The sequence below is a fragment of the Telmatherina bonti genome (assembly GCF_933228915.1).
Source record: "Telmatherina bonti genome assembly, chromosome: 18".
In the NCBI taxonomy this organism is placed as follows: Eukaryota; Metazoa; Chordata; class Actinopteri; order Atheriniformes; family Telmatherinidae; genus Telmatherina; species Telmatherina bonti.
In genome coordinates, this window is record NC_136616.1 from 29014779 (window position 1) to 29039966 (window position 25188).

Consider the following 25188-nt stretch of genomic DNA (forward strand, 5'->3'; position numbering starts at 1 on the left):
TGCGCCGCATCATAAGTGAAAGAGGAAAGTCTCCGCTGCTTCCAAGAAAAATGAAAATATCGAGCTTGCGTCAAAAGTTTACGACTGTGAGGCTGCGAGGAGAGAGGAAGGATAGAATGAGGAAAGGAGGAGGAGATGAGGTGGGAAGGAGAGAAAGAAGTGATGCTAAGAAGCAACATATAAAAGAAGCTGACTCATAAGAAGACAGAAGAGTAGAAAGTAAAATATACATGAGAAAACAAAAGGAAGAAAACTTAAAAAGATAAAAGTTTAAACTGAGAAATTGAAAAAAGGAGTGAAAGAGGAAGATAAGATGAAATAAGGATTAAAAAAGGAGAAAAAAGTTATAACAGATAAGGAGATAAAGGAGGAGGATGAACGATAGATGGATGGAAGAAGAGGAAACAACAAACAAGAAAGAAGAATAAAACAGTAAAACAAAGAGATAAAGAGCAAAAGCGGAGAAGAAAAACCAAAAAGAGAGGAGAGGAAGAGGAGTTTGGCCTTCCAGCCAGTTAGCAAACACGTTTGACAGGCAGCGGGCTGACGCACGGTAACCGCGGCAACTATGGAAAGAGAACGTGGCGGTACTCCTCGCTGAACAGAGGGACGACCGCTGTGTTGATGTTGGCACGCACACGCATGCACACACACACACACACACACACACACACACACACACACACACACACACACACACAACGGTACCATAAATCACCAAAACGACAACCATGACCTTGCATCGCAGCAGTCGTGGAACATATGTGTGGGCTCGGTTGGTTTGTGTGTGTGCTGGGGTGAAAATGAATCTTGAATATTTATCTGATGGCTTCGCTCCTCAGGTGGTCCCGTGGTTTCCTCCCTATCTCTCCCTCCTCTGCTAAGAGGGTAAGAAGGTAAGTGATGGGGAAAGAAAGTGAGTGGGAGAAGTGAGGAAAAGGGCAAGAGGGCACTGGAGGAGCGAAGGAGCAGAGAGGAAGAAGGAAGGAGAAGAAGAATCAAAAAGCAGCAGCAAAATGTGAAGGGGGGGGTCTTGTCAATGACAGATGAGAAGTGAAGGTTGAAAGTATCGAAGATAGGTACCCAGTTTTATATATACCACTCAAAAGTTTGGACACACTTTTCTATTAAATTCAATTGGAGAGTGTGTCCAAACTTTTAACTGGTACTGTGCCATAGACTGTATATACAGATAGACGTAGCCTCCATAAGGTCACCCATAGGTTTCTGAAGAGCTGAATTGAAGCTCGGTGAACGGTTCCTACTATCGCCATCTTGGCAGCGTCATGCGCATCGTCTCGCCTGGAAAATACAAATATGGGCAAAGAGGTGGAGCTGAGAGGGGGGCTGTGAGCTTCATGGTGGATGATTGACATTGAGTGAACTCCGAGCTTTATGTAGCTAAGAGATAACTGAGCTAACCTGGTGATAACAGGAGCTAACCAGCTAACGGAGGTAATCAGGCTAAAGCTAAGTCACATTGTTAACCGGCTAAAAACCGCGGTTGTTCTACATTCTTCTTACTTGAAGCGGGAGATCGCGTACCTGTCAATCAAAAGGACACGCCCCTAAATATGCCGGACTTCGAGATTAAATTACTTTGAAACGAGCGAGTTAGAAAAAAATTCACTCCCCCACAGTTGTCATGAAGGTAAACCTGACCTATTAAACTGAAAATAGATTTTTGAACCAGGCTGTAAACATGTTTATTTCTGCTGTGAAGTTGGTCTTTTTAACATGGGAGTCTATGGGGATTTGCTCTGTTTTGCAGTGGATGAAGGGGGAACTGCAGTTTTATGCACTTCCGCATAGGCTTTACTTTTAAACGCCGGAGGCTCCGTCCATCTTTCATATACGGTCAATATACTGTACACACACACACACACACACAAGCACACACACACATGACAAAAGCAACATCATTTAAAAAAATTAAAGAGGCTACAGAAAAGTTTATGACTTATTTAAAACTCTACAATAAGGAGTTAAGGTGCCACAATGGGTAAAAAAGAAACCTCCACAAAAAGCCTAATCTTTCCAAGCAACAGTCAATTTTTGGTCAAAGAATTTCTGATCAACAAGAAGATCACTAAAACTGTAAGTACAAACCGGCAACTAATTTGTGTCTTTCAATATTTTTGGAGCATAATATTGAAGAAATAAAAAATTTAAATGTTGAAAACTGCAAAAACTGTGTTTGTGATCTCTGAGCCACGAAAGCAGTTGTGCATGATGAAACAAAATTATTCTGCTATGTAACCTGAAACTGTTTCACAGAAGGAGGAAGCCATATCAACTTAAAGTTGCTGTGTTTCTCTGGCTAAGTTAGACAGTATTTGGACATCAAAATGACTAATTTCCCAGGATAGAGTAGCTTATGCCACATATTCAGCAAGGATGGACACCGATTCATCTGAAAGAACACCAACAATCAGTCGTATTCAGTCAGAAACGAAGAGGAATAGTGATGTGAAAAAGCAGTAAACATAACTGTTTCACAGTTTTTGCTGATACCAAACTCATGATTTGTTTATGTTTATTTAGGTACAATGAGGTTGTCTACTTCTCTCTGTTTAGAGAAACGATAAATCATTCTGCTAATTTGGGAAAAAGCTTTTTTTTTTTTTTTTTTAAATCAAAATTAAGAGAAAATTATGGATCATTTGACCAGTTTTCTGAACTTTCTCAACTCAAATAAGTTCGATCAAAGCAGTCAGGTGATACAGTTTAATAGGAAACAAAGACATATTTATCAGCTTGTATTTGTTTCAGCTTGGAGCTGCTAAAATAAACACAGACCTATTAATCTCACAGCAAAAGAAGAAGCTTTACTATCTGGAGACAATTATGTGATATCAAGATAAAGACATTTTGCAGAAGTTCTTCTTGCTCCTGTTTCTACACGAAAGGAAGACAAATATATGGAAAGAACAAGAGAGAAAAGGAAATAAGTGGGGGAAAGAAGGCAAAGCTAATAATAATGGAAATGGGAGCTAATCAAAGGGAGGAGAGATAAGAACGAGGGTATAAGAAGTGGAAATGTAGTAACCAGCAGATTCAGGGATGGTAAATTTAAAGCTGAGCTTTAAACCTGACATTTTGGCTAAAAACGACCACATTAAGTGTGCAGAAATGACTTTGTGGAAATTTAATAGACTGCAAATATGCTAGCATGAGGTGACAACAGCATTATGACCAAAGCAAACAGCGTATAGCGTTGAGCTGAAAGTGCTGGCTTTCAATCCAAACATTGCCATGACTTTTCATAAATCTGCTGCAGTTCACAATATCAACACTGGGTTCAAGTAAATGCCAACAAAATGACCTCATCGCGCTCAAAGGGCGTGCAAACCGAGGCCAGTCTGCGTTTATTTAGCGTACAGAGCAAATTACATAACGTCTAAGTCAACTTCACAAGAACTGCCTTCTTCACAGCCCACCCCCCCCCCCCCCCCCCCCAAAACCCCACCTCTCTAACAGGTGGTTTTCCTGCTGAGACTGTGTTTTTATACAGAAACTAGAACAACAGGCTGCCCAGCTCACTTACTTCTGACACATTATGAGACATTCAAATGTACGAGACATGAGGTCAAATGAAGGAATCATGGAAAAATCATTTTAAAGTAGAACGATGGATAGACATGATCAATAATAAATGGGGGATGAATAAAATCCAGTGAAGAACAAGGAGAAAAAGCTTTAATAAAAACAAAAATGGGCTAGATATGGGTGGGCTGGGAGCCCAGTGTAGAGGGATTTATCTGCTGTTACATTATGTTAAGAAGCACTGCACACTCATATGTGGATGGTAAATAAATCTGTTCACATTTAGCTTTTATTAAACTTTTTTAATGGAAGGAGCTGAGAGGATGGGCATCAATCCACTCAGCCAGAACATTAAGACCAGAGCAAAGAGAGGAACTCTGCTCCTCTTTCACAACACAATGATCTGCAAGAGAACCAAACCTGTACTTCTTTCAATCTGTGTCACATGACCTCTGAGTCAGGTTCTGCCAGAGATTTTGCCTTCCTGTTAAAAGTGAGTTTTTTCCTTTCCACAGTCGCCTCATGCATTCTAAGGATGCAGGGTTTGGATCAAAGTCAAGATTTGATGCAATCTGTTGGTTTCTCTCTTAGCTAGCTGGATGATTATGAATTAGCTTGAATTGATGTGTCTGTAAAGTGTCCTGAGATCACATTGTTGTGAAGTGGCGCCATACAAATAAAGCTGAACTGAATTGAATTGACTGTGATGGACTGGCAACCTGTCCAGGGGGTAGCCAGCTTTTCACCCAATGATTGCTGGGACAGATTCCAGCTTCCCGCAACCATAAATTGTACTAAGTGGTTCAGAAAATGGATGGATGGATGGATGGATGGATTGATGGCTGGATGGATGGATAGATAGATAGAATGGATGGATGGATGGTTGGATAGATGGATGGATGGATGGATGGATACATAGAATGGATGGATAGATGGATGGACAGATGGATGGATGGATGGATGGATGGATGGATGGCTGGATGAATGGATAGATAGAATGGATGGATGGATAGATAGATAGAATGGATGGATGGATGGATGGATAGATAGAATGGATGGATAGATGGATGGACAGATGGATGGATGGATGGCTGGATGGATGGATGGATAGATAGAATGGATGGATAGATGGATGGATGGCCAGATGGATGGATGGATAGAATGGATGGATGGACGGATGGATGGATGGATGAATGGATGGATGGATGGATGGATGGAAGGACAGATGGATAGAATGGCATCATCTCTGCACGCTCTCTGATCTGCATTTAGTTAAATATTTACTTATTAGTATGTTTCCCTCACCGAGGTCAGCAGCCGTGTATCGCTTTCCTCTGAAGCGGACGGCATCGTCCTCGTACACGGGCTTCTGCAGGTTTCGTCGCTCACACAACCTGCACAGCAGCTGCCTGGGTGTCAACTGGTCTCGCCACTGGTTGATCCCTGATCTGAAACAAAGAGGGAAGACAGAGGCAGAGGTAAAAATTGGGTTTGATGCTAGAAACGGCCATGCTCTAGAACAGGGATCCCCAATTCTAGTCGTTGAGGACCGGTGTCCTGCAGGTTTTCCAAGTGTCCCAGCTGCAACACACCTGATTCAAACCAATGCGTATTTAGCAGACATGTGCAGAGCTTGTCTGAGTCTGAATCAGGTGTGTTGCAGCTGGGTCACAACCTGCAGGACACCAGCCCTTGAGGACCAGGATTGGGGATCTCTGCCCTAGAACAAGCTTTGATTTGATTTGATAATAATAATAATAATATTAAAAAATCCCATATAAAGTCAGGCAGGTGAGCGTACTCACACACAGTAGGACTGCGGCAGGCCGCACATGGCTCCGTATTTAGACAGGAAGCGGTTCTCCAGATCAATAACGGTCTCTCCGATTTTCTCGTCTTTAGTCAGCATGTCGTGGTCATACAGCATCACCCGAAGGTCTTTCTCCAGAGGGAGGGAACAGGTGAGCTCAAACATCCTGAAGACAAACAATCACAGCTGTGACTGAGGAAGAGTCTGAAGGGTCGTGTGACTACAGAGCAAAGAAAACACCTAGATCCCATGTGGGAATGGAAAACAAACTCCAACAGCACATTTAGTGACAAAACATGACACAATACTGAGAGTTTTAACAATAAAAGACGTGATGTGACTTTTTCTGAGATTCACTTCTTTGTGCAATGAAATTAGATGTTTAATCTCCTATAAACTCCCAAGCAAACAAAAAGAAAACCAACAATTAAGCTGAATATGACAGATTTTAGGAGACATCGCTCTCTAACAACTACTGTATGATCACAACTATCACATTTTCCTCTCATTCTTAGCTCCTAAACAGCGATTATATCCACATTTTTCCTGCTAATGAATGAAATGATTATGTTTTGCAGATGCAATAATTATTCTTTTATACAAAACTAGCATTTTGTATCAAAAGTTTGACATAATCTACCTCTTGTTGAGATATTTTATACAAAGAAAATACTCATTTGTAAGGCCATTATCGCTCCATATGTACAAAATATGTGTAAACTAGACCAAATGAAAACTTGTAGGTATACTTGGGTGTGCTGTGAGCATTTAGAAAGTCATTTCCACCGTTTCAGTCTTACTGTATGCAGAGCGTCTACTGCTACTCTGATCTGTGATTGGTTTGTATGTAGCGACCCCTACTGGCACAAAGACAAAAACAAGACAGAGGAAACGTTAAAGACAAAGATTTCACTAAGTCAGCTTGCAGAGGGAGATGTAAGATATTCAGGCTGAAGTACTCGTACTTAAAATGTTTGATATGTTTACAGAAAAGATTCCTTCACTTGAACTGCAGTTCCGTGTTTAGGCTGGACATAGAAAATCAACCCACCTTTTACCACTTAAAATGAGAAGATGTGAGCTTCACAAATGGTTCAAGAGAAGGTACAAAGTGGCCAATTTAAACTTGAAAATAGAGTTTTAGTCAGAAAAAGAAAAAAGGGGGTTTTATCTGCAAACCGGGTGGATAAAAAAAAAAAGCACATTCAGAGAGTTGCAATTTGAATCCTAGAAATTTGTTTCAAATTATGAGTTGTTCGTAAGAGCTGCCTCAGTCTAATGGCTGCCAGGTTAAATCTCTAACTTCCTCTGTCGACTATATGAAGTTTTATACAAACAAGTTGTCTGAAATTGCAGATTGATCCTTGCAGACTTCTATCAGTAACATCACATTACGCAGTCTGCAGTATTTCAGATGTGACTTAAACCGAGACCGTATCCAAGTCCCTGCCCATGTAAGTCATCCTGCTTTCTGGCACAGAAAAACATGACAAATGACTTTTCATCTTCTCACAGGAGACAAAAAACATGGTAAGAGAATAAATAAAAGGATAATCTGAAACTTTGTGAGTGTTTTTCTTTTACAAAGCCTCACCAGACCCTGATCTGGTCGATCTGGATTGTGTATTTCTTTCAGACAGAGAGTTCATTGAGACATTAGCACACATACTTTCCAAAGACAGGATCCAGTGTGCAGGGGACGTAATTTTCATGGTCATTGATGGTCTTTTTTCCCAAGGTGATCTTCACATAGGGGTCACACTGAAAAGAAAAGTCACAAACTTAACATAAACTTAATGTTTTTCTCCAAATCTCGTCATAGTGCACCAACTTTTAGATAAGAATCAAGTTTGATGAATACTTTTTCACTTAGGCTGTAGCAGATTAAGTATGGAAGGGTTTTTTGTCATTAGTTTGATGTATAAGAGCTCTAATATTCATTTCCACCATTTATTAGTTCTTTTTTTACACTTGCATACCTTTCCATTAGCATCTTTGGGCTGCAGTCCTTGAGCCTGGATGATATAAACTCGGACCAAACATTCCTGGATCCCATTGGGAGGAAGCTTTTTAAACTGTCTGGTTGGAGCAGGGGTTGATGGGTCCTCAGGCAGAGGGTAGATCTTAAACATACCCTGATTAACACAGAGGATAAAGGTCAAATATATGACACAGTAAAAGGAAGGATGGGTTAAGCTGTGCTACACAGGATTTTTGACAACACTTATTGCTAAAATAATGGTTTTTCACACACACACACACACACACACACACACAGACACACACATATCTACATATCTATATATTTATATATATATATATATATATATATATATATATATATATATACTCTCTCTCTCTCTCTCTCTCTCTCTCTCTCTCTCTCTCTCTCTCTCTATATATATATATATATATATATATATATATATATATATATATATATATATAAATATATAAAACCAATTATAGGACTGTTATCCTGCGTGTTACTTGACATTATTCTGTCAGGACGTACATATGTGGGTGTGATTTAATAGAAAAGATGTCTTTTGTGACAACTGCTGATTCAAACTGATTTAAAGCAACTTTATTGATGGTTTGTACAGTGGTGTGACATTTTGTGACGCTACAGGCTCCACTTTACCTTGAACTCTCCCACCACCGATGGGTCGTCTCCTTCATTCTGAGTCTTTCCTCTGTACAGTTTGAATGTTTGGCAGAAATCAGAGAGGCCTTCAAAACCCTCCACTTTCTCTAACGTCTCGTCGTACACCTGAGGAAGAGGAGTGAGAGGAAGAATCTGTTAAGAAGTAGCCATTTCTTTTGGCTGATGACAGCAAATTTAATAGATATAAATTTCTGCCATAAATATGTACTTGGTAATTAATAAATGTGTAATTATTCCCAGTGTGATACCTGAAAATTAGCTGCTTTTCTTTGTGTGTTGTTTAAATTATTTTTTTATTTCTAACTGTCCTCGTGAAGTTTCCAATAAAACCCATTTATTGATTGATGTGGCATCCTGGATGAGTGTTTGCCATGTTGTTCCACTAGTGTTGGATTTAAAGTGAAGCCAAAAGGCATGCACACACGTATGTGCATGCACACTTGAAAAGTGCAGTCAAAGGCATTAGACAACGCCTGTGTTGTTGTTATATCTGGGCAGGGACGTCTATGTGTCAAAAGTACAAAATGGTTCATTTGTTTTCATTAGTGACATTTATTTTACATCAGCCGTGCACACAGCTAAGTACACAAATTTGGATATGGAGCTATAAAAGAAAACATACGCACAATGTCAGTCCATGTCGTGAAGACAAGACATCTGAGAGGCTAAAGGGTCTCAATAAAACTAATAGTTCAATACCAGGCTGATAGAGTCACTGTGTATACCTCAGCCACCTTGACCTTGTTATGAGGTTATGTTAATGAGTAAGTACAGTTGAATTGTTGTCAGTGTTTGTTTGCATTTCCAGTCTGACTGATGCATCCGTTTCAGGATCCTAAACAAGCATCGAAGCATCTCATAACTCGAACTAAAAACCGTTTCGGTTTTCACATATAACTGTACAGTTAATATTATGGGCTCTGCACTGCCTGCAAAAGACAAATGAAAGATTTCTCTTGCTAAATGAGTTTAAAAATAAAACAAAATAAAAAAAATAATAACACTAGTCTCAAATGTCACTTTCAAGTAGGTTATGTCAAATTATGTTAGCTGGATAACCAATAGTTATATTTTTGTTCAATAAAACTAAAGTAAATCAATACATGCATGAGTAGAATTAATACTACGGCAAAATAAACTTTAATAAGACAGGGTGAAATGTGTTTACAAAGAAATGTTAGCTTGTTGTACAATAACATGATTGTTTACTAGAAAAGCACTTGGAAGCGCAAACATTCGCCAAGGTCTTTAAAAACTTCCTGGATCCAAACGGTGATCCGAAACACCACCTAAATCAAATCAGTTCTTCATTTTCACATTTCAAACAACTCCTGAAAATTTCATGAAAATCCGTCCTTAACTTTTTTAGTTATCCTGAACACAAACAGACAATAAACACTGGTAAAAACATCCATCTCCTTGGCGGAGGTAATAAACATCTTTTACCTTCATGTTTAAAAGGCTCATTCAGGAAGAGTAAATATGTTCAGCACAACACGACAGCAAAAAGAAAAGAAACTCACACCCACTGAGCAGTATGAAATGTCTGTTTTAGCTAGCAAGCTAACCATTAAAAACGCCAGAAGATGCTAGTTAAATGCTAGCCAACTAGTTACTGCAATTTATGTTTATTTCTTCCAAAGTAATAATAACAAAGCATGAAATAAATCTTTTATGTAAAAGAATAACAGAAATTTAAAAGCAGTTTTACCTTTAAAAGCTGAATGAGGCTAATAGTTTCTTTTTCTTTTAGTCTCAGTTAATCTGGTCAGACGGTTTTCTTTTTATTCACTCTGAAATTCAGCTTACACTTTGATAAGGATTGTAACTTTTTACATTTACATTGAAAATAAAGTTTTAAACGTGCAATAAAATTGGTTTAAGAAAGGTAGACCAAAGAAACTCATCATCATCTTCTTTTTTCAACAATTTTGTTGCAAGCTCATGTTCACTGTGGATTCATCTTTTTAAAGATTAGATTTTCATTTGCTTGATGCAGAAACTTTAGTAATTACCAACAAAAACATTAATAGGAACTGAAAAATTTTTCTTTTCTTTCTCAAAAAAACTGATGAGAGTTTTGTTAAACTATTGCTTGAATAATGCTGTTTGGTAACGCTCAGTACGATCTTACGGAGTAAAAAAAAAAAAAAACATTATTACATTTAAGTTTGCCTTAAAATTATTCCTAAAATGCACAAAAAAACGTCTGTACACTAGCTTACTTTGGCGGTTAAATTTTATTGTGTTTGCTTGTCACAAAATTTAATAAAAGCACACACACACACACACACACACACACACACACACAAACCTCCCTACTAAAATACTAACAGACCAATGCAAAATGCAAGGATTAATTTTGCTTCCATAAATGAAACCAAACAGTCTCGCAACAACTTTTGGACTGGACAAAGTGTTACTGGGTAGCTGGTGGAAAAGGTTGTGACTTCTTCCGTTTTGGTTTTGTAAGTGATGTACATACCACAGATGCTGCCCTTGAAAGCAATTAAAATGAGCTGAACAGAGGGAGGAGAAGGTTTATGAAAGCAGTCAGATGCCTTTAATCCAGTGTCATTAAGCAAAGGGGGAACAAGAGGTTTGTTGGGAAATAAATGTGGTAGGAGAGAAGAAAGAGGGAGGAACATGCCTGTTGTGAGGGTTCATTGTCTTTGGTTTGGGTGGAGGGGAGTAAAATGAGCTGGATAAGCAGGGTGAGGATGGAGGGGGAGGAAGAGGGAAAAGGGTGAGTGATGATGGGGATGATGTAAACCAAAGACACAGTGGTTTATTTTATTACTTAAAGACCAAACCCATTACCAGGGGAAAGAGGAGATGCAAATGATTTTATATATGAATATGCATTTTGATTAAATTCTATCTGGTTTTTACAAGATATATTCATATATTTTTAAGAAGCATTTCCATCTTATAAATTGTAATCAGTTTTTAGGGTGCAAATCTAGAAAAATCTGAGAATTTGCAACATATACAGCCACCAATAACCCATTGATTCTCCAAGCTGTAGCATTGACACATTCTGAGCTACTATTGTTTATTTAAGGCATCATATTCAAGATGAGTTTTGTTTTCTTTCTGATTTAACTTTTGCACAAAGTCTGAAAACACGAGAAAGATGCTGAGATTGTTCTATCAAAATCTACTGGCTTCTGCTTAGAAATTACTGCATGATAAAACAGATCTGATTCTGTTTGTTCTGACTAAGCCTGTCAATAAAAATCTCTTTCTTGAAGGACGTCACGCTCACATGTCTTCCCTAAAAACTACCATCAGTGAGCATCTGCTGGCAGCTTTTCAGTGCGTCATACTCTACTTCACCTTTCAGCAGCTACAGATGAGGTTGCGTTTTGTTTGTTTAGTGTGAAAATAAAAATATTTGTTCATAGTTTAATGTTGTTTTAGGTTTATTTACAGTTTTATATTACAGATTGCTAATGAGAGACTAAAGCCTGCTACATACTCCACCAGAAGCAAAGATTGTTTTCTTATTCTTGAGGCTCCAAGAAGAAAATGACGTCCTTTTGTTTTGGGACTTGGTTGAAGACAGTTCTTGACACATCAGGCTGGCAGAACTGTTTTGTTGTTGGGATTCGAGAAGTATCAAGTGATTGGTTGGACATTTGGGGTGGGCGTGGTTAACACGGAAAAGCACAAAAAAGGCTTGGATGTTTTCAAAAAACATTTGATCATCGTGGTGAGAAATTATGAACATTTTTACAACATGTAACATTTAAACACACAGACCCAGTTGTGCGCAAAACCCACCCTGCCGCGGATAAAGTTTCTTGTGAAATATGAAATAACAAGGTTCAAGGCACATAACAGCACAGACTACAGTAATCCCTGCCCTGGTGCAAATGAAGCTTCTCTGGAGTATAAATGGACCAGATTAGAAATAATTTTTTCTTGTTCTTGCGGCCTCGAGATCAAGAACAAAGTTCTCTCTTCTTGTAGAGAATGTAACAATCATAATTCGACTGAGGAAGAGGAGGGGATTTAATGAAGTTAAATGAAGTCTTATCAATTTACATGTGGTCACTTTAAAGCCACCGTCATGGAAATTCTTCATAAAACCATCAGTGAAAAATAAATCCATGAAGTTCCAGTTGTCCATGTGGGGGTCCCAATCTTACCAGCCCAAAAGGCTGCAGCTTGACACACTACAATCCTTTGATTGGTGGAAGCATTCATCACTTTCTGTGCAACTAAGCTCTAAGAACAAGAAAGCAGCAGTGCAGTGCCAAGAAGAAAGAACACAAAGTGCTGGATGTCCACCATTCTCCTCCTTTATTTCTATGTTGCGTTTTTCTTAGTTATAACCATAGACTGTATATAAAAAGATGGACGTAGCCTCTGTGACGTCACACATAAGTTTCTGAAGAGTTGAATTGAAGCTCGGTGGGCGGTTCCTACCATCACCATCTTGGCAGGGGCATGCGCGTCGTCTCGCCCGGAAAATACAAATATGGGCAAAGAGGTGGAGCTGAGAGAGGGGGCTGTGAGTGTCATGGTGGATGATTGACATCGAGCGAACCCTGAGCTGCCTGTAGCTAAGAGCTAACCTAGCGAACCTGGAGATAACAGGAACTAACAAGCTGACAGAGGTAATCAGGCTAAAACTAAGTCACGTTGTTAACCGGCTAAAAACCGCAGTTTTTTTTTACTTGAAGTGGGAGATAACGTACCTGTCAATCAAAAGGACACGCACCTAAAAATGCCAAACTTGGAGATTAAATTACTTTGAAACGGGCAAGTTAGAAAAAATTCACTCCCCCCACAGTTGTCGTGAAGGTAAACGTGACATATTAAACCGAAAATGGATTTTTGAACCAGGCTGTAAACATGTTTATTTCTGCTGTGAAGTTGGTCTTTTTAAAATGGGAGTCTATGGGGATTTGCTCTGTTATGCAGCCAGTCCCTAGTGGATGGAGGGGGAACTGCAGTTTTATGCACTTCCGCATAGGCTTCACTTTTATCTCCGGAGGCTCCATCCATCTTTCATATACAGTCTATGGTTACAACTCAAGGAAGGTATTGGGCCACTTATACCATCATGCTAGTATGTAGTTAATGCATCTGTCACAGTCTAGCTGATACATCCCATTGTGTAAGTGTATGGTTGTCTGTGGAAAGGCAATAAAAAATCAGGATTTACCAAACAAGACTGCATCACACCATCCTGTATTGACTTAATGGTGGAAACAGGGCTTAACAGTTTAGATGTGAACAAATGCTCAAACTCCCAGTTTGCAACAAATGTGTTTTCTAGGGAACATTGTTCTCCATACTGCTATAAAAATGTAGGAATTAACTTCAGTATAAATCAGTATGTTGACAGCTACACATTTAACATTTATTCCCAGGATGTGACTCAAGTATTTCTTCAGCTAACATAAAACATTGTGCAAGACTCATATATATAAATGGCCACATGACCATTTTTACACTGTGCCAGTGTGTGCAAGCAAAAACTGAGCCAAAATTCAGAAGTAGTGTGTAAAAACTATGTGATTCAATAGTAAAAACCATCCTCAGTAACTTGTAATTAGCTATGGCAAAGTTCGCCTTGTCCACAGGACTTCTGGGATACTTTACAGCAATTGAGCCGACCGTGAACTCCTCCGTATGCCAAACTATTTCACAGTCAAACATGAGGTAATCTGTGTGACAGCTAAAGTTTGGCAGAAATTTGACTGTGCAGCGGGACGGCGATCTCAAGCACAGCAGCAAATCTACAACAGAATGGCTGAGAAAGAAAAGAATCAACGAGCCAGTCAAACTTCAGACCTCAGCCTGATTTAAATGCAGTGATTAGACTTGAAGAAAGTGGCACAAAAACAAATGCCTGCAAACCACAATGAACCGGAGCAAAGTTTTAAAGGAGACTGCGCCAAACTTCCTTCACAATGACATAGAAATCTGAGAACTATCATCCATCCATCAATTTCCTACACTAGCCTAATCCAAGTCAGGGTTGGAGTCTATCCCTGCTGCTATCAGGCAGGAGGCGGGGTTCAACCTGGGCAGGCCACATGTCCATCACAGGGCCAACACAGAGAAGACAATAAGGCATGCATGGAAAAAATGGGCATATAAAGCATGCAGCTGAGAGTTAAACCACGATGAACTACGAGAGAGACAAGCAGAGATGGTTTTATTAAAGAAGCTAAAAGAGTATGAGGTCGCTACTGATGTGTGTGAGTCTTATTCAGAGCATCCTTGCTTGAACATCTCTGTGGTTTGGAAATCTAACTGTATAGAGCAGGAGCAAGCTGAATGGTGAAAACGGTGGGAGTTTGAATTATTCACGGTGCTAAAGAGCACCTTCGGGAGCGAAAGAGATGGATAAGACTTCTTTTATCCCCAGTGTGGTTACTGAAACCAGTAAACTAGTGTGCAGACTGCATGTAGATGTCTTGACTGTAGAGCTCCACTGTGAGGACAGTTCCATCACAGGCTCCACCATCACGGTATGACATGATAGTTTTAGCGTTAAAAACATGAAACTTTAACGTGTTACGTTATTTATTTTTTTTTATTATTATTTGAGTGACAGCTCTACGCTTGTGTACAATGTCAAATGTTTATTTCCATCTCAGTATTTTTCTACTGTGTTTTATTGGTGGTTGGCTAACTCTCTTCTGCATTTAATTGCGTTGGATGAGGGAGGGGTGGGTGAAGAAAAGTCTGTGGTGGAGGTGGCCTGAGAGTGGAACCTGCACCAGAACAGCTTCCACAGTGGAGCTCTGCAGCCAGCCAGATGTGCATTTGCAAAATGATTAACATTTGTATTGTTGTTCTACTGTGTGTACCATAAACCGTATATGAAAGATGGACGGAGCCTCCGGCGGTAAAACTGCAGTTCCCACTTCATCCACTAGGGGCTGCAAAACAGCACAAATCCCCATAGACTCCCATGTTAAAAAGGCCAACTTCACAGCAGAAATAAACATGTTTATGTGACGCCTACAAATGTAGGATCACAAATGTGATTTAATTTGTTTTTTTTATTAAGAAGAAGGTCTCAGCTCATCGATAATACACCTGTTTTAGTCCTGTTGTTGTAAGTGCAACTGTGATATTAGGACAGCAGAGGGCGTCTGGGTCAAGGTGAGCGCTGGGTGTGGTGGTCTGCTGAGAAGCAGCGCATGCTCAGACCAGAGCCTGCCTGCCAACAGATCACAGCTCACACGTCTTTTCCTTCCTGCAAAAATATACAGGTTGGTTATATGTTTTCTTGGACTTGTATGTATCGTGAAGGTAAATGTAATCATTTACAATTAAACTGGTAATTGTTATGTCAGAATTTTCTTTGTTTGAATGATACAACTATATAAATTGAGCCCTGAGTTTCAAAGCAGTAGTTATGCTGCACGTTTTCCGAGTTAAGATGGCGGACCTTCACGTGGATCGTTAAGTGTAATGTATAGCTCCCGGAGTGTGACTTTTATTTGGATTTTATTTGCAAATGGCCTTAACTTATACTAATTGTTTAAATAGTAGGATACATGTGATTATTTTCTTAGACTGTTACTGAGATGTTACTGTTTATATGTGTTCTTGTACTTACAAAATCGAGAAAAGATGCAGGTGAAATATAGCATGTTGTGCTGCTTCAGTATTTTGTAATGGAAACTGCAATATCTTTGAGTTAGACAAATGCTCAAAATCACTGTGCTAAAGAAAAGCTAGTGTACTGCACATAGGTTTTTCGGTGTTTTAAGTAAGATTGTATACATAAGAATTCTGAACAAATGTCTGCATTTTGTAATGAGGAATGTTTGATAGGAAAATGAATTGCTAATAAATGCAGACCAGAGCCTGCCTGCCAACAGATCACAGCTCACGCGTCTTTTCCTTCCTGCAAAAATATACAGGACTCAACAGAGGCCTGTAACATTTACAGCCTGGTAAAAAAAAATCCATTTGCGGTTAATAGGTCAGGTTTAACTTCATGACAACTGTGGGGGGGGGGATTTTTTTCACCTGTTTAAAAGTAATTTAATCTCGTAGTTCGGCATATTTTGGGGCGTGTCCTTTTGATTGACAGGTACCCGATCTCCTGCTTCAAGTCAGAAGAACGTAGAACAACTGCGGTTTTTAGCCGGTTACCTCCGTTAGCTGGTTAGCGCCTGTTACCTACAGGTTACCTCGGTTAGCTCTTAGCTACAGAAAGCTCGGAGTTCGCTCGATGTCAATCATCCACCATGACGCTCACAGCCCCCCTCTCAGCTCTACCTCTTTTTCCATATTTGTATTTTCCGGGCGAGACGATGCGCATGACGCTGCCAAGATGGTGATGGTAGGAACCGTTCACTGAGCTTCAATTCAGCTCTTCAGAAACCTATGGGTGACGTCACAGAGGCTAAGTTTATCTTTTTATATACAGTCTATGGTATGTACTGACTCCGATGTTTTTCATTGATACTGGTGAGACCAAAGACAACTTTCCTACCTCGGTGGGACAATGAAGTACTTGTAATTCCTCTTGCTGTGAGATGATGGGGCTAAAAGGTGCTCTACTAGCTGTTAAATAAGGCATATATTAAGTTTTCACCACATGGATTAGTTAATACTAATAAATACGCACTCAGTGCAGAATGTTGTGTGTTTTTAAAACTAAACGCAGAACCTTTGAAACAGGTTTGACTAAGATAAAAGATCTTTTCTTCAAGAGACTCCTGGGAAACATAGAAGCATAAAGGAAAAGTTTTGTCCTATCCGTACTTTTGTATTTCTCAGGATCACTGAAAGGAGGGGAGTCTGTGGAGCAGTGGGAGATGGAACCAGTAACAGAAAGGTGAGGAAAACGGAGGCAGATCAAGTCGACAATGAGAGAAAGGAGGTTATGAAGAAGACGAGTTTCTCTGAGATGAAGAGAGGAAACGACACCTCTGTTGACATTAACTCTTTAAGGTCCTGGGCTGCCATTTGGTAGAAGTAAATCTGCAATGACTTTGATTAATTTCTTGGAGAAAACTGTGAAAATAAACCTGCCCAGGCATCTCTACCAGTTGGCTTGGGTATGTAAAACCCAAACTAAGTGTTTGTTATAACACTACTGTTTCACTGTTGTTACTCAATTATTAACTTCTTCTTTTAACCTTTTATCCGTTTGTTTAAAAACATTTAATCTGTTTTTTTCCTTGTCCAAAACAAACTGAAAACACAAAGAAACACTTTTCTTTGGCCTATTTGTTAGTGTGAACATTAAAGGGTCAATGGTTTAAAGCCAATCAAACAACAGAGGGATCGGAGGAGTAAAAAAGTGGCTGCGCAGGTTGAGAAGAAGCTGGAAAGGTTGGAAATATTGTCTCATTTCCCTGCTGCTGCAGCAGCTCAAAGTGCCTCTCGAACAAATGACAGGAACCTGAAAGGAGGGAGGGAATGAACAAAAAGGAGGCGCTGGCAGGGAGCGAATGGAGGCGGAGGAGCGAGGATAGAGCGAGGCAAAGCGACAGGATCAGCGCCTCGTTGGTCATTTTGCTCGTTTCCACCGAGATGTCATGAGAATTCAGAGCAAAAGTTTTGACATGTAGCAAAAGCTCAAACGGCCACTTCAGAGTGTTTCCATCCACCAGAGTGAAACCATTTAATAAGTTTCCTGAATAGAATAAAATAAATAAACGCCCACCACAGAACTGGAAGGAGTCTTTCAAGAGTCAGCGGCTGTTGGGCAGGAGGTTATTGTTCTCTGTTGTGTCATTTCATTTTACCCATAATTCAATGGTTTCATCTGAAGGAAAAGACAAAGAAATGTTTTATTTTATTCTAACCGCTGATGTCACATCATCTGTAATCCTACTCCTTTCTTCTGACTATGTCTTGTTAATCTAACAGATTATAAAACTTTTTTCACAGCAACAACATGATAATAGCACAGCTCTTACTGGGTATACTTTCTCTGTACGTGCAGAAAATGAGCTTTACAGCTGAAAATCAACCAAACAACGGCCTTAAAAGACGAAAGGGACACAAGTAGAGCGCTGCTTTTAGGAAAAAGGTTAGAAGTCATTGAAAAGCCCAAATTCTAACATGATTAATCATTTCTTTGAACATTAAACAAGAAGTCTGACGTGTTTTTTGAGTCCCGGTGGAGGAAAAGGTCGCTTTTTTGGACCAAGAGAATTGGGATTGGGGTTGAACAGGGCGTGGGTGGTGGCAGGGGAGAGAGGGGCTCCTGGGATGGTTGCAGACCCCGAAAGAACGAGACTAAAGATAGACGTCAGCGGCGACTCGCAATGGCTCGTTATGGACACTGCTGACATCAGTGAGTTGCCTTTTCCTTCAATTCTCCCAACGCTACGATCAGAAAGGCAAAGTTAGCCTTGGATGAATCATCGGAGCAGTTTGGAAAACGGACGGAAAGTCACGGCTCCATCTGAAGAAGAAGCATGAGAAGAGGACGAAGGTTGACAGAGGGAACTGGCAGGAGGGCTTAAATGGGATTTAAATGGTGACGACTGGGCCACAAACTAAAAAGAAACTGGAACCAACTCTGTCTTCATCTTTCTGCTGTTTTTATTAACTTTTTAACTTCTGAATTCAGACCTTTGTTTAAATCTGTGGATACACAAGCGCCAAAGTGGCAGTCATACAAATATTTGTCTCATTTATATATATATAACGGAATTTCCAAGCAACACTGAGAGATAAATACCACAAGTCCAGAAATAAATATATAGAAAGGATAAATGTGATGAATTTAAGCAACAGTGAGTCACATTTTTGTGTCATAAACTCCACCAATCACAAAAATAATGACTGGAAAATGTTACATATCCCTCAAAAGAAACCTTTCTCTATGTTCTGAATGTATAATCAGCATCGGAGCAATCAGAGGCCGCGCTCATAAACATGCTGAGAACTGCTCCCAAACGAAAGGAGTCTGAACTTCTGAGTGATTTAGGAAACTTTGGCAGTTTTAAAGCAGTGAAATAAGATTTTTACCTCAGTGAGGGGGTTAACTGTGCCGCTGGGTGGGATGTATTATACTATTGTTGAATGGAGACGCCATGCCTGCATTTTGCTCATTCAACTTGACGACTATCCCCGTCCCAGTGTTTAATCACATGAACAGATTTAGTGATCACTGTGTCCAATCAGAAATGGGTGATACCAAACATTTTCTTGTCAATACGATACTGTTAGCTTGTGGCACTTTCTCATTGATACCAATGTCGATACTCCTTGCCTTTGCAGGAAAATCAAAATTATAGCATTAATATCTTGAATGCAAGGGAAATATGGAATATGAATAAAACTCGAGAACACTAAAACATTAAACAAACTTTTAAAACAATATTAAATTCCACTGGTGATTAAAACTATTTGTTCAACTTTGCATCAGCAGAAATTAGGAAGCAACACCCTCCCCTCACATTCCTTTCCACATTAACCACGCCCACCCCAAATGTCCGACCAATCGCACAACATTTCTCGTAGACCCCGAGAAGAAAGTTCGGATGTGTCGAGAACATGCTGCAACATGTTCCCAATCAGTCCGTGAGAACAAGATGACGTCATTTTGTTCATGTGGCATCGAAAACAAGTAAAAATTCATTCTTCTCTTCCAGTAAAGTGCCCAAGTCAGCATTTTATTAAGTAGTATTACTACCACCACAAATTCTACGTGTCTAATTTAGTCTGTCACCTTCTTATCTCACAACACATATTCAGCCCTTCCATGTAAAACCCTGCACAACACACTGCATCTGGCAGACATTTAGTTCTTTTCTTGAGTCATTTCATACAAAGTCCTACCTTCAGAGTGTCGAAGCCCTTCTCCAGATAAGCTCCGCACTTGCTTTTCTCTCCAGTGGATGCGTAAAACTTACTCCACCAATCCGTGGATTCTTCTGCCTGTAATCATATGTTCAGCATCAGATCAGCACGTTGAAAATGAAGTTACAAATATATTTAAATACATTATATACATATACATATACATACATATATATATATATACACGCACTTCTAACTTGTCCAGGGTAATAAAAATTGACATTTAAAAAAAAATCTTTCCCAAAATTCATGAATCCTTGTCTATTTTTCTGCATTGTACTTTACATTTTTATTAAAATATTCACAATAATTTTATCATATTCTTTTTTTAAATTATTATTCATTTGTGCTACTAATATTTTATACTTTATTGATATTTAAATTATAATTTTTAAAATTATTTTATTAGTTTATTTCTAATTATTAATTTTATTTTTTATAGATTTGGTATTTACTGTCATCCCCTGTGAACCATCTCTCCCCATCAAAGTGAATATTACATCATTATTTGTCTGATTTTGCTTACGGCTGACCTTATTTAACAACCTCTGACCTTTCACACACTCAAAGCCTCGTACTGACTCCTGTTTGTCTGCAGAATGGTTTGCCAGCGAGAACAGGAATAACCTACTTTTCATGATTTTTCCAATGATCACATAGTAAGACGGAGTTGGCCAACTCACGTCAACACAAGTAAAAATTGTCTCTGGTGGCTCCATGGCATTAAGGTCATGGTATATGGGCGTTCTGAGGCAATGGAAATGGGCACTACTGCAATAGAAAGAGGTGAAAAGTGGGCAAAACCTCACATGTACACGAGAGGACCCATGTTACTCTGAAGAAGAAAAGATGTTTTTGTTTCAGAAAGATATTGATGATTCTGCTGCTTTGCTCCAATCTTTTTTCATCACTTCTCAGTTTCTGAGAGCATTGATAGATGTGCATCACCTGTTGTGTCTTCTGTACTTACTCCACTTAAATGCAGAATAAAAGAGGAAAAAGTCTGCACAAAAACAAACCTAGACTTTCTTTACTGTTAATCTCTGTATGCTTGATCTGCTCTCTGAGAACGCTGTGTGTGGTCGGCATCACTGATGGGAAGCAGAGGTCGTCTCTCCAAACTGAATGTTTGACCAGCTTAGGATCTGATTTGGCTTTTTGGAATTCAGGGAATAATGAGTAATAATCATGTAAAAGTGACACTAAAGTCTTGAAATCCGAGTCGTAAAGTTTGGGTTTCGAGTCCCACATTATCTAAAGCACCAAACACACCGAGCAACTCTCTTTCTGCCTCAGCTTGTGTGGTTTTTTTTTTTAAAGTTTGCCTGATAATTGTCAGTTTGTTTTTACTGGAGATGTTGTTGGTGGTGTTTTGTTGCCTTACAGGTGAAGCAGCTGTTTGTTTGTTTGTTTGTTTAGACTGAAAATCTCTCACAGTTGATTTTTACCTGTCTATCTGGTGCACTCTTGACCTCATTCCCTCTCTTCTCTTCGCTTTCTTTTCCTGTCCTGTTCTTTCTTTCTTTTTCCTTCCTTCCTTTCTCTCTCTCTCTCTCTTTCTTTCTTTCTTTCCCCCAATCCTCTTTTCCAGCACCATTATGTGCATTCAGTAATAAAGAAATTTAAAAATAAAGAATAATACTTAAATTTTCAAGAGGGGCTCTATCTCATAAAACTCCTCCTGGCAAAGGAAAATTGAGGTTTTATGTTATTTAATATCATGATCTGTTATTTACACAAGTATTTAATAGTATAAGTACCAGAATATGTGCAGTACTACCAATATCTTCATAATGTCCCTCTTTATATCTTCTCACGGTCCAATCTGTACAGTTGTGGTTATTTTATGTTTGCATAAAACACATATATTTATGCTTTACTGGCTGAGCAAAACATGTTGGCTGGTATCATGTAAGTATTTTACTTTATTTATTGTACTAGTTTGATTAATTTCAGTTTTTAGTGAATATCTCCTCAGCTAGGCAATGAATTTTTATGAATTTATGAAGTGAAACTAATGTAACAGATGATAACTGGACTGTAACTTTATACTTTGAAATTACTTCCTTTTTCTTTTACATGACTTTTTGCCAAGAATTAGCTGCGTATAAATGAAGCTGACCTGAATCAAATTAGAGTAACTGGACATCAAATAGTCACGTAAAGCCTTACATGGTGTGTAAAGTAGATGTTTGGAATTTAAGATCCATCTACTGCGGCGCTCAGGGTCCAGAGATCCCCACTTCTGGTTTATGTGATCACCATGAGATGTTAAACTTGATGTGGATGGGATCTTTAGGCAGTAAGATGTGAGTTTGTGATTTTGCTTTAAAATGAGTCAAACTCCAATGTCACTTACAAAAGAGGCATCAACAAATCTGAGCAGAATTTCCCGCAGTACCTCTACAACATTTGCAATTTGTCTTAATCTCACAAACTTACCCACTGTAACATCTAGCGTCCGCGTTAACAGTAAAAGACAATTATTAAGCATCATGGCGTGCAGCACACTCAAACACTGACAGCATGTCGCCACAGATTAAAATAACACATTTTAAGTAGCTTTTCAGCACTTTTCTCAGTATTCAATTCACATTACACACCAAGGGCTTCATTCCAAAATGAAACATGCACCATTAAAGAAAAAAAGAAATAATCTTTCTATGACAAAATGACTGCTGGCGTGAAGGCAGAAGCTGTTAAAAGTTCTTACTATTACAGCTATGAGTCACTTTGAGGTCTTACAATGTCGTTCTGTTTTGAGGCCCCAAACACACATCTTTGTTTTGAAATGTTGCGGTCTGGCCGGGAGTCAGACTGATTCCTATGATGTGATTCTTGGGACGATGTGCGACCTCTTTGAATGAAAGCCTTGTTGTGAGATCTTATCAAGTGTGAAGCTGCCTCGGGCATCAGGTTTAGTAAATGTCTGCACACGTTGGCGACGTAGACGTCTGTTACCGGATTATTTTCCTGCAAAAGCTGAAGGTCCTTTTAATGACTGTGTATATGTGGAAATAACAGTCAAGAATAAAGAGGGGACGGATCCTATACACGCAAACATGCAAGTGCATGGTTGAGCGTGACACGTCCCCACCCTGCAACCTTCAACCCTCCGAGGAACACTTGATCTTAAAACACACTGGTGACGCATGCCCTGCTTTTTCCTTTGTGTGCATTTTGGCTTAAATCTACAACAAAATTGCCCTTATGGCAGTCAGTTTGTGTGGAATCCCCTTTTTCCTACTTCCCACAGAATCAGAGACACACGCAATCACTTTCTCTCTCTCACACACACACATTGAGGGAAGGGAAACTATGGAATTCCTCATTTTTCCAAAGTGGCAGCATGGCATGGAAAAGAGCAGCACGTGGCATTAAACACACACACACACATGCATGGCGCTCTGCGTCTGAGGCGTGAAGTGTCTGCTGTGTGTTAATGTGCCCTCAGTGTGGAGCCAGCGCCAAGCACTGATGACAGGGGCGCCAGAAAGTGTGTGTGCGCCCACTAGTGTGTCAGGGTGTGTTCGCTCAAGTCCACAATTCCTGATTCAGACAGATTAGGGCCGTCGGTGGAGCGTTCCAGACTGCTACATGTATTAAGCATGCCCTCTGGAGATTGAGCACACACACACACCCCGCCTGCAGTGGTCTGTTCTGGGTGTCAGTGTGGTTTGCAGCCTATCATTACACCCTGCAGGGAAAGTCAGGCTAACCAAACCGGACTGGCACTGCCAAGAGCTCCGAGAGCAAAGAGACTGGATTTACATAAACTGCTTCATTACAGCTTTTTACTGGGGAAACTCCGTCCCCACAGCAGGGTCAGAGGTCACAACAGCAGGACTGCAGTTGGAAGGGGTGGCTTTTAAAGCATTTTGTGGTCCAGATATATCACCATGAAATTTTTCTTCAGAAATAAGAAAGAGTTTATTCTCTGTCCAAGGTTAAAGCCCTGCAGGGCACACCTCAGGTCCTGGAGGACTGGATACAGACTGGGATCATGATGTGCCAGATAATCCTGAGGAACTGGAAGAAACCTGAAAAGAGGTTTTACAGGTTGCAGGACAGAGGAGAAACATACTTTGATGCTGTAGGTGAAAACAGGTGGATTCACACTGTAGTGATATATCTCCATGTTTTCTTCTTATTTTTTCATTTCTCTTCATGGTACATTGCCTGGTGGCTGCAAACTGATGCCCAGATGACACTGTGGGGCACTTTGGGTGTTTGATTACCGATTATGTTGTGTTTTGTGGTAGTGGACCAACATGTATAAAGATGTATGTTGTCCTAAAAATAATAAAAATGACAAATCATAAAAAACAACACACTTAAATCATTATCTAAATCTTTTGTTTGAGCTGTTATTCAGTATTTTCAGTGTCTTTAACTTAATTTAATTTGTAAAAATATAAACATGTTAAATTTGGTACTTTTAAAGCACACAAACACACAGAGGTTGGCTTAAATGCATGTTTAAAGGCATCATTTTTCTGTTCAGTGACACTTATTAATGCATATGTGAACTGAAAACTGACTTTGTTTGACAATTTCCAGACAATTCGTGTCCATTCCTGCAGCTAACTAGATTTTTAGCTGCACAGCAGCACATGGTTCTTGCTGTCTTTATCAATCAATTATTAATATTCATTTTTTAAGTCTTTCTTTGAGAATTTGTCAAAATTTGTCTGAACATCACGAGCAATGACCCTCCCTTGCTTAGAAAACTAAGCCATTGGTGGATGCTGTTTTTATCTCCACTGTGATGCTGAACCTGTCAAGCACACACATCATCTATAGGGCAGCATAAATATGGATTTAACTGAATACAGAGTGCATGTCAGGTTATATTTCTAGATGCAGCAGCAGATTGTGCTGAATAAAAATGTTTTATCTCAAGGTATTCTGACGACCATGAGGCTAAACTGATCAGATAGCACGATGACAGTGTCTCCTGCAAAGCAACCAGAGTACTTAAACGTGGCAAATATCACTGCTTTCCATCATTGGTCTTTACTCATTGGTTCTATATTTCTATAGAACTGTGTTTTGCAGATGTTTGTAATATATATAAAATATATAATTTCCCTCTGTGATCAATAAAGTTTTTTTGTCTATTTTTTTTCCAAACAAGTTAAGTTCTTTATATATGAGAATTGTCTCCTTTTTTAAACAGATTAAACAATTTTCTGTCACAGTATGACACAAAACAATTACCCATGACGCCTCGCTCATTGGAAAGAATAAACCTTTGCTAGCCGCTTTTTTTTATAACCAATTCTGGCAGCCTCACCCATTCCCAATTAATCTGCTGGCAGTAAACTCTTTCTGAATGGTAAAATTTGTATTTTCAATT

General features: G+C 39.3%; 1 protein-coding gene across 2 annotated transcripts in view; it reads right to left on the bottom strand.

The window, feature by feature from the left end:
* Nucleotides 1-25188, bottom strand: part of dysf (dysferlin, limb girdle muscular dystrophy 2B (autosomal recessive)) — a 112829-nt gene that overhangs the window by 20204 nt on the left and 67437 nt on the right. For both annotated transcript variants that reach the window (XM_079257547.1, XM_079257546.1), the window contains exons 42-47: nt 19809-19907; nt 8001-8129; nt 7336-7491; nt 7026-7117; nt 5352-5522; nt 4852-4994 (exon numbers count right to left, since the gene is read on the bottom strand). In XM_079257547.1, the coding sequence (XP_079113673.1) occupies nt 4852-4994; nt 5352-5522; nt 7026-7117; nt 7336-7491; nt 8001-8129; nt 19809-19907 (790 nt within the window). The remainder of the gene's footprint in view (nt 1-4851; nt 4995-5351; nt 5523-7025; nt 7118-7335; nt 7492-8000; nt 8130-19808; nt 19908-25188) is intronic.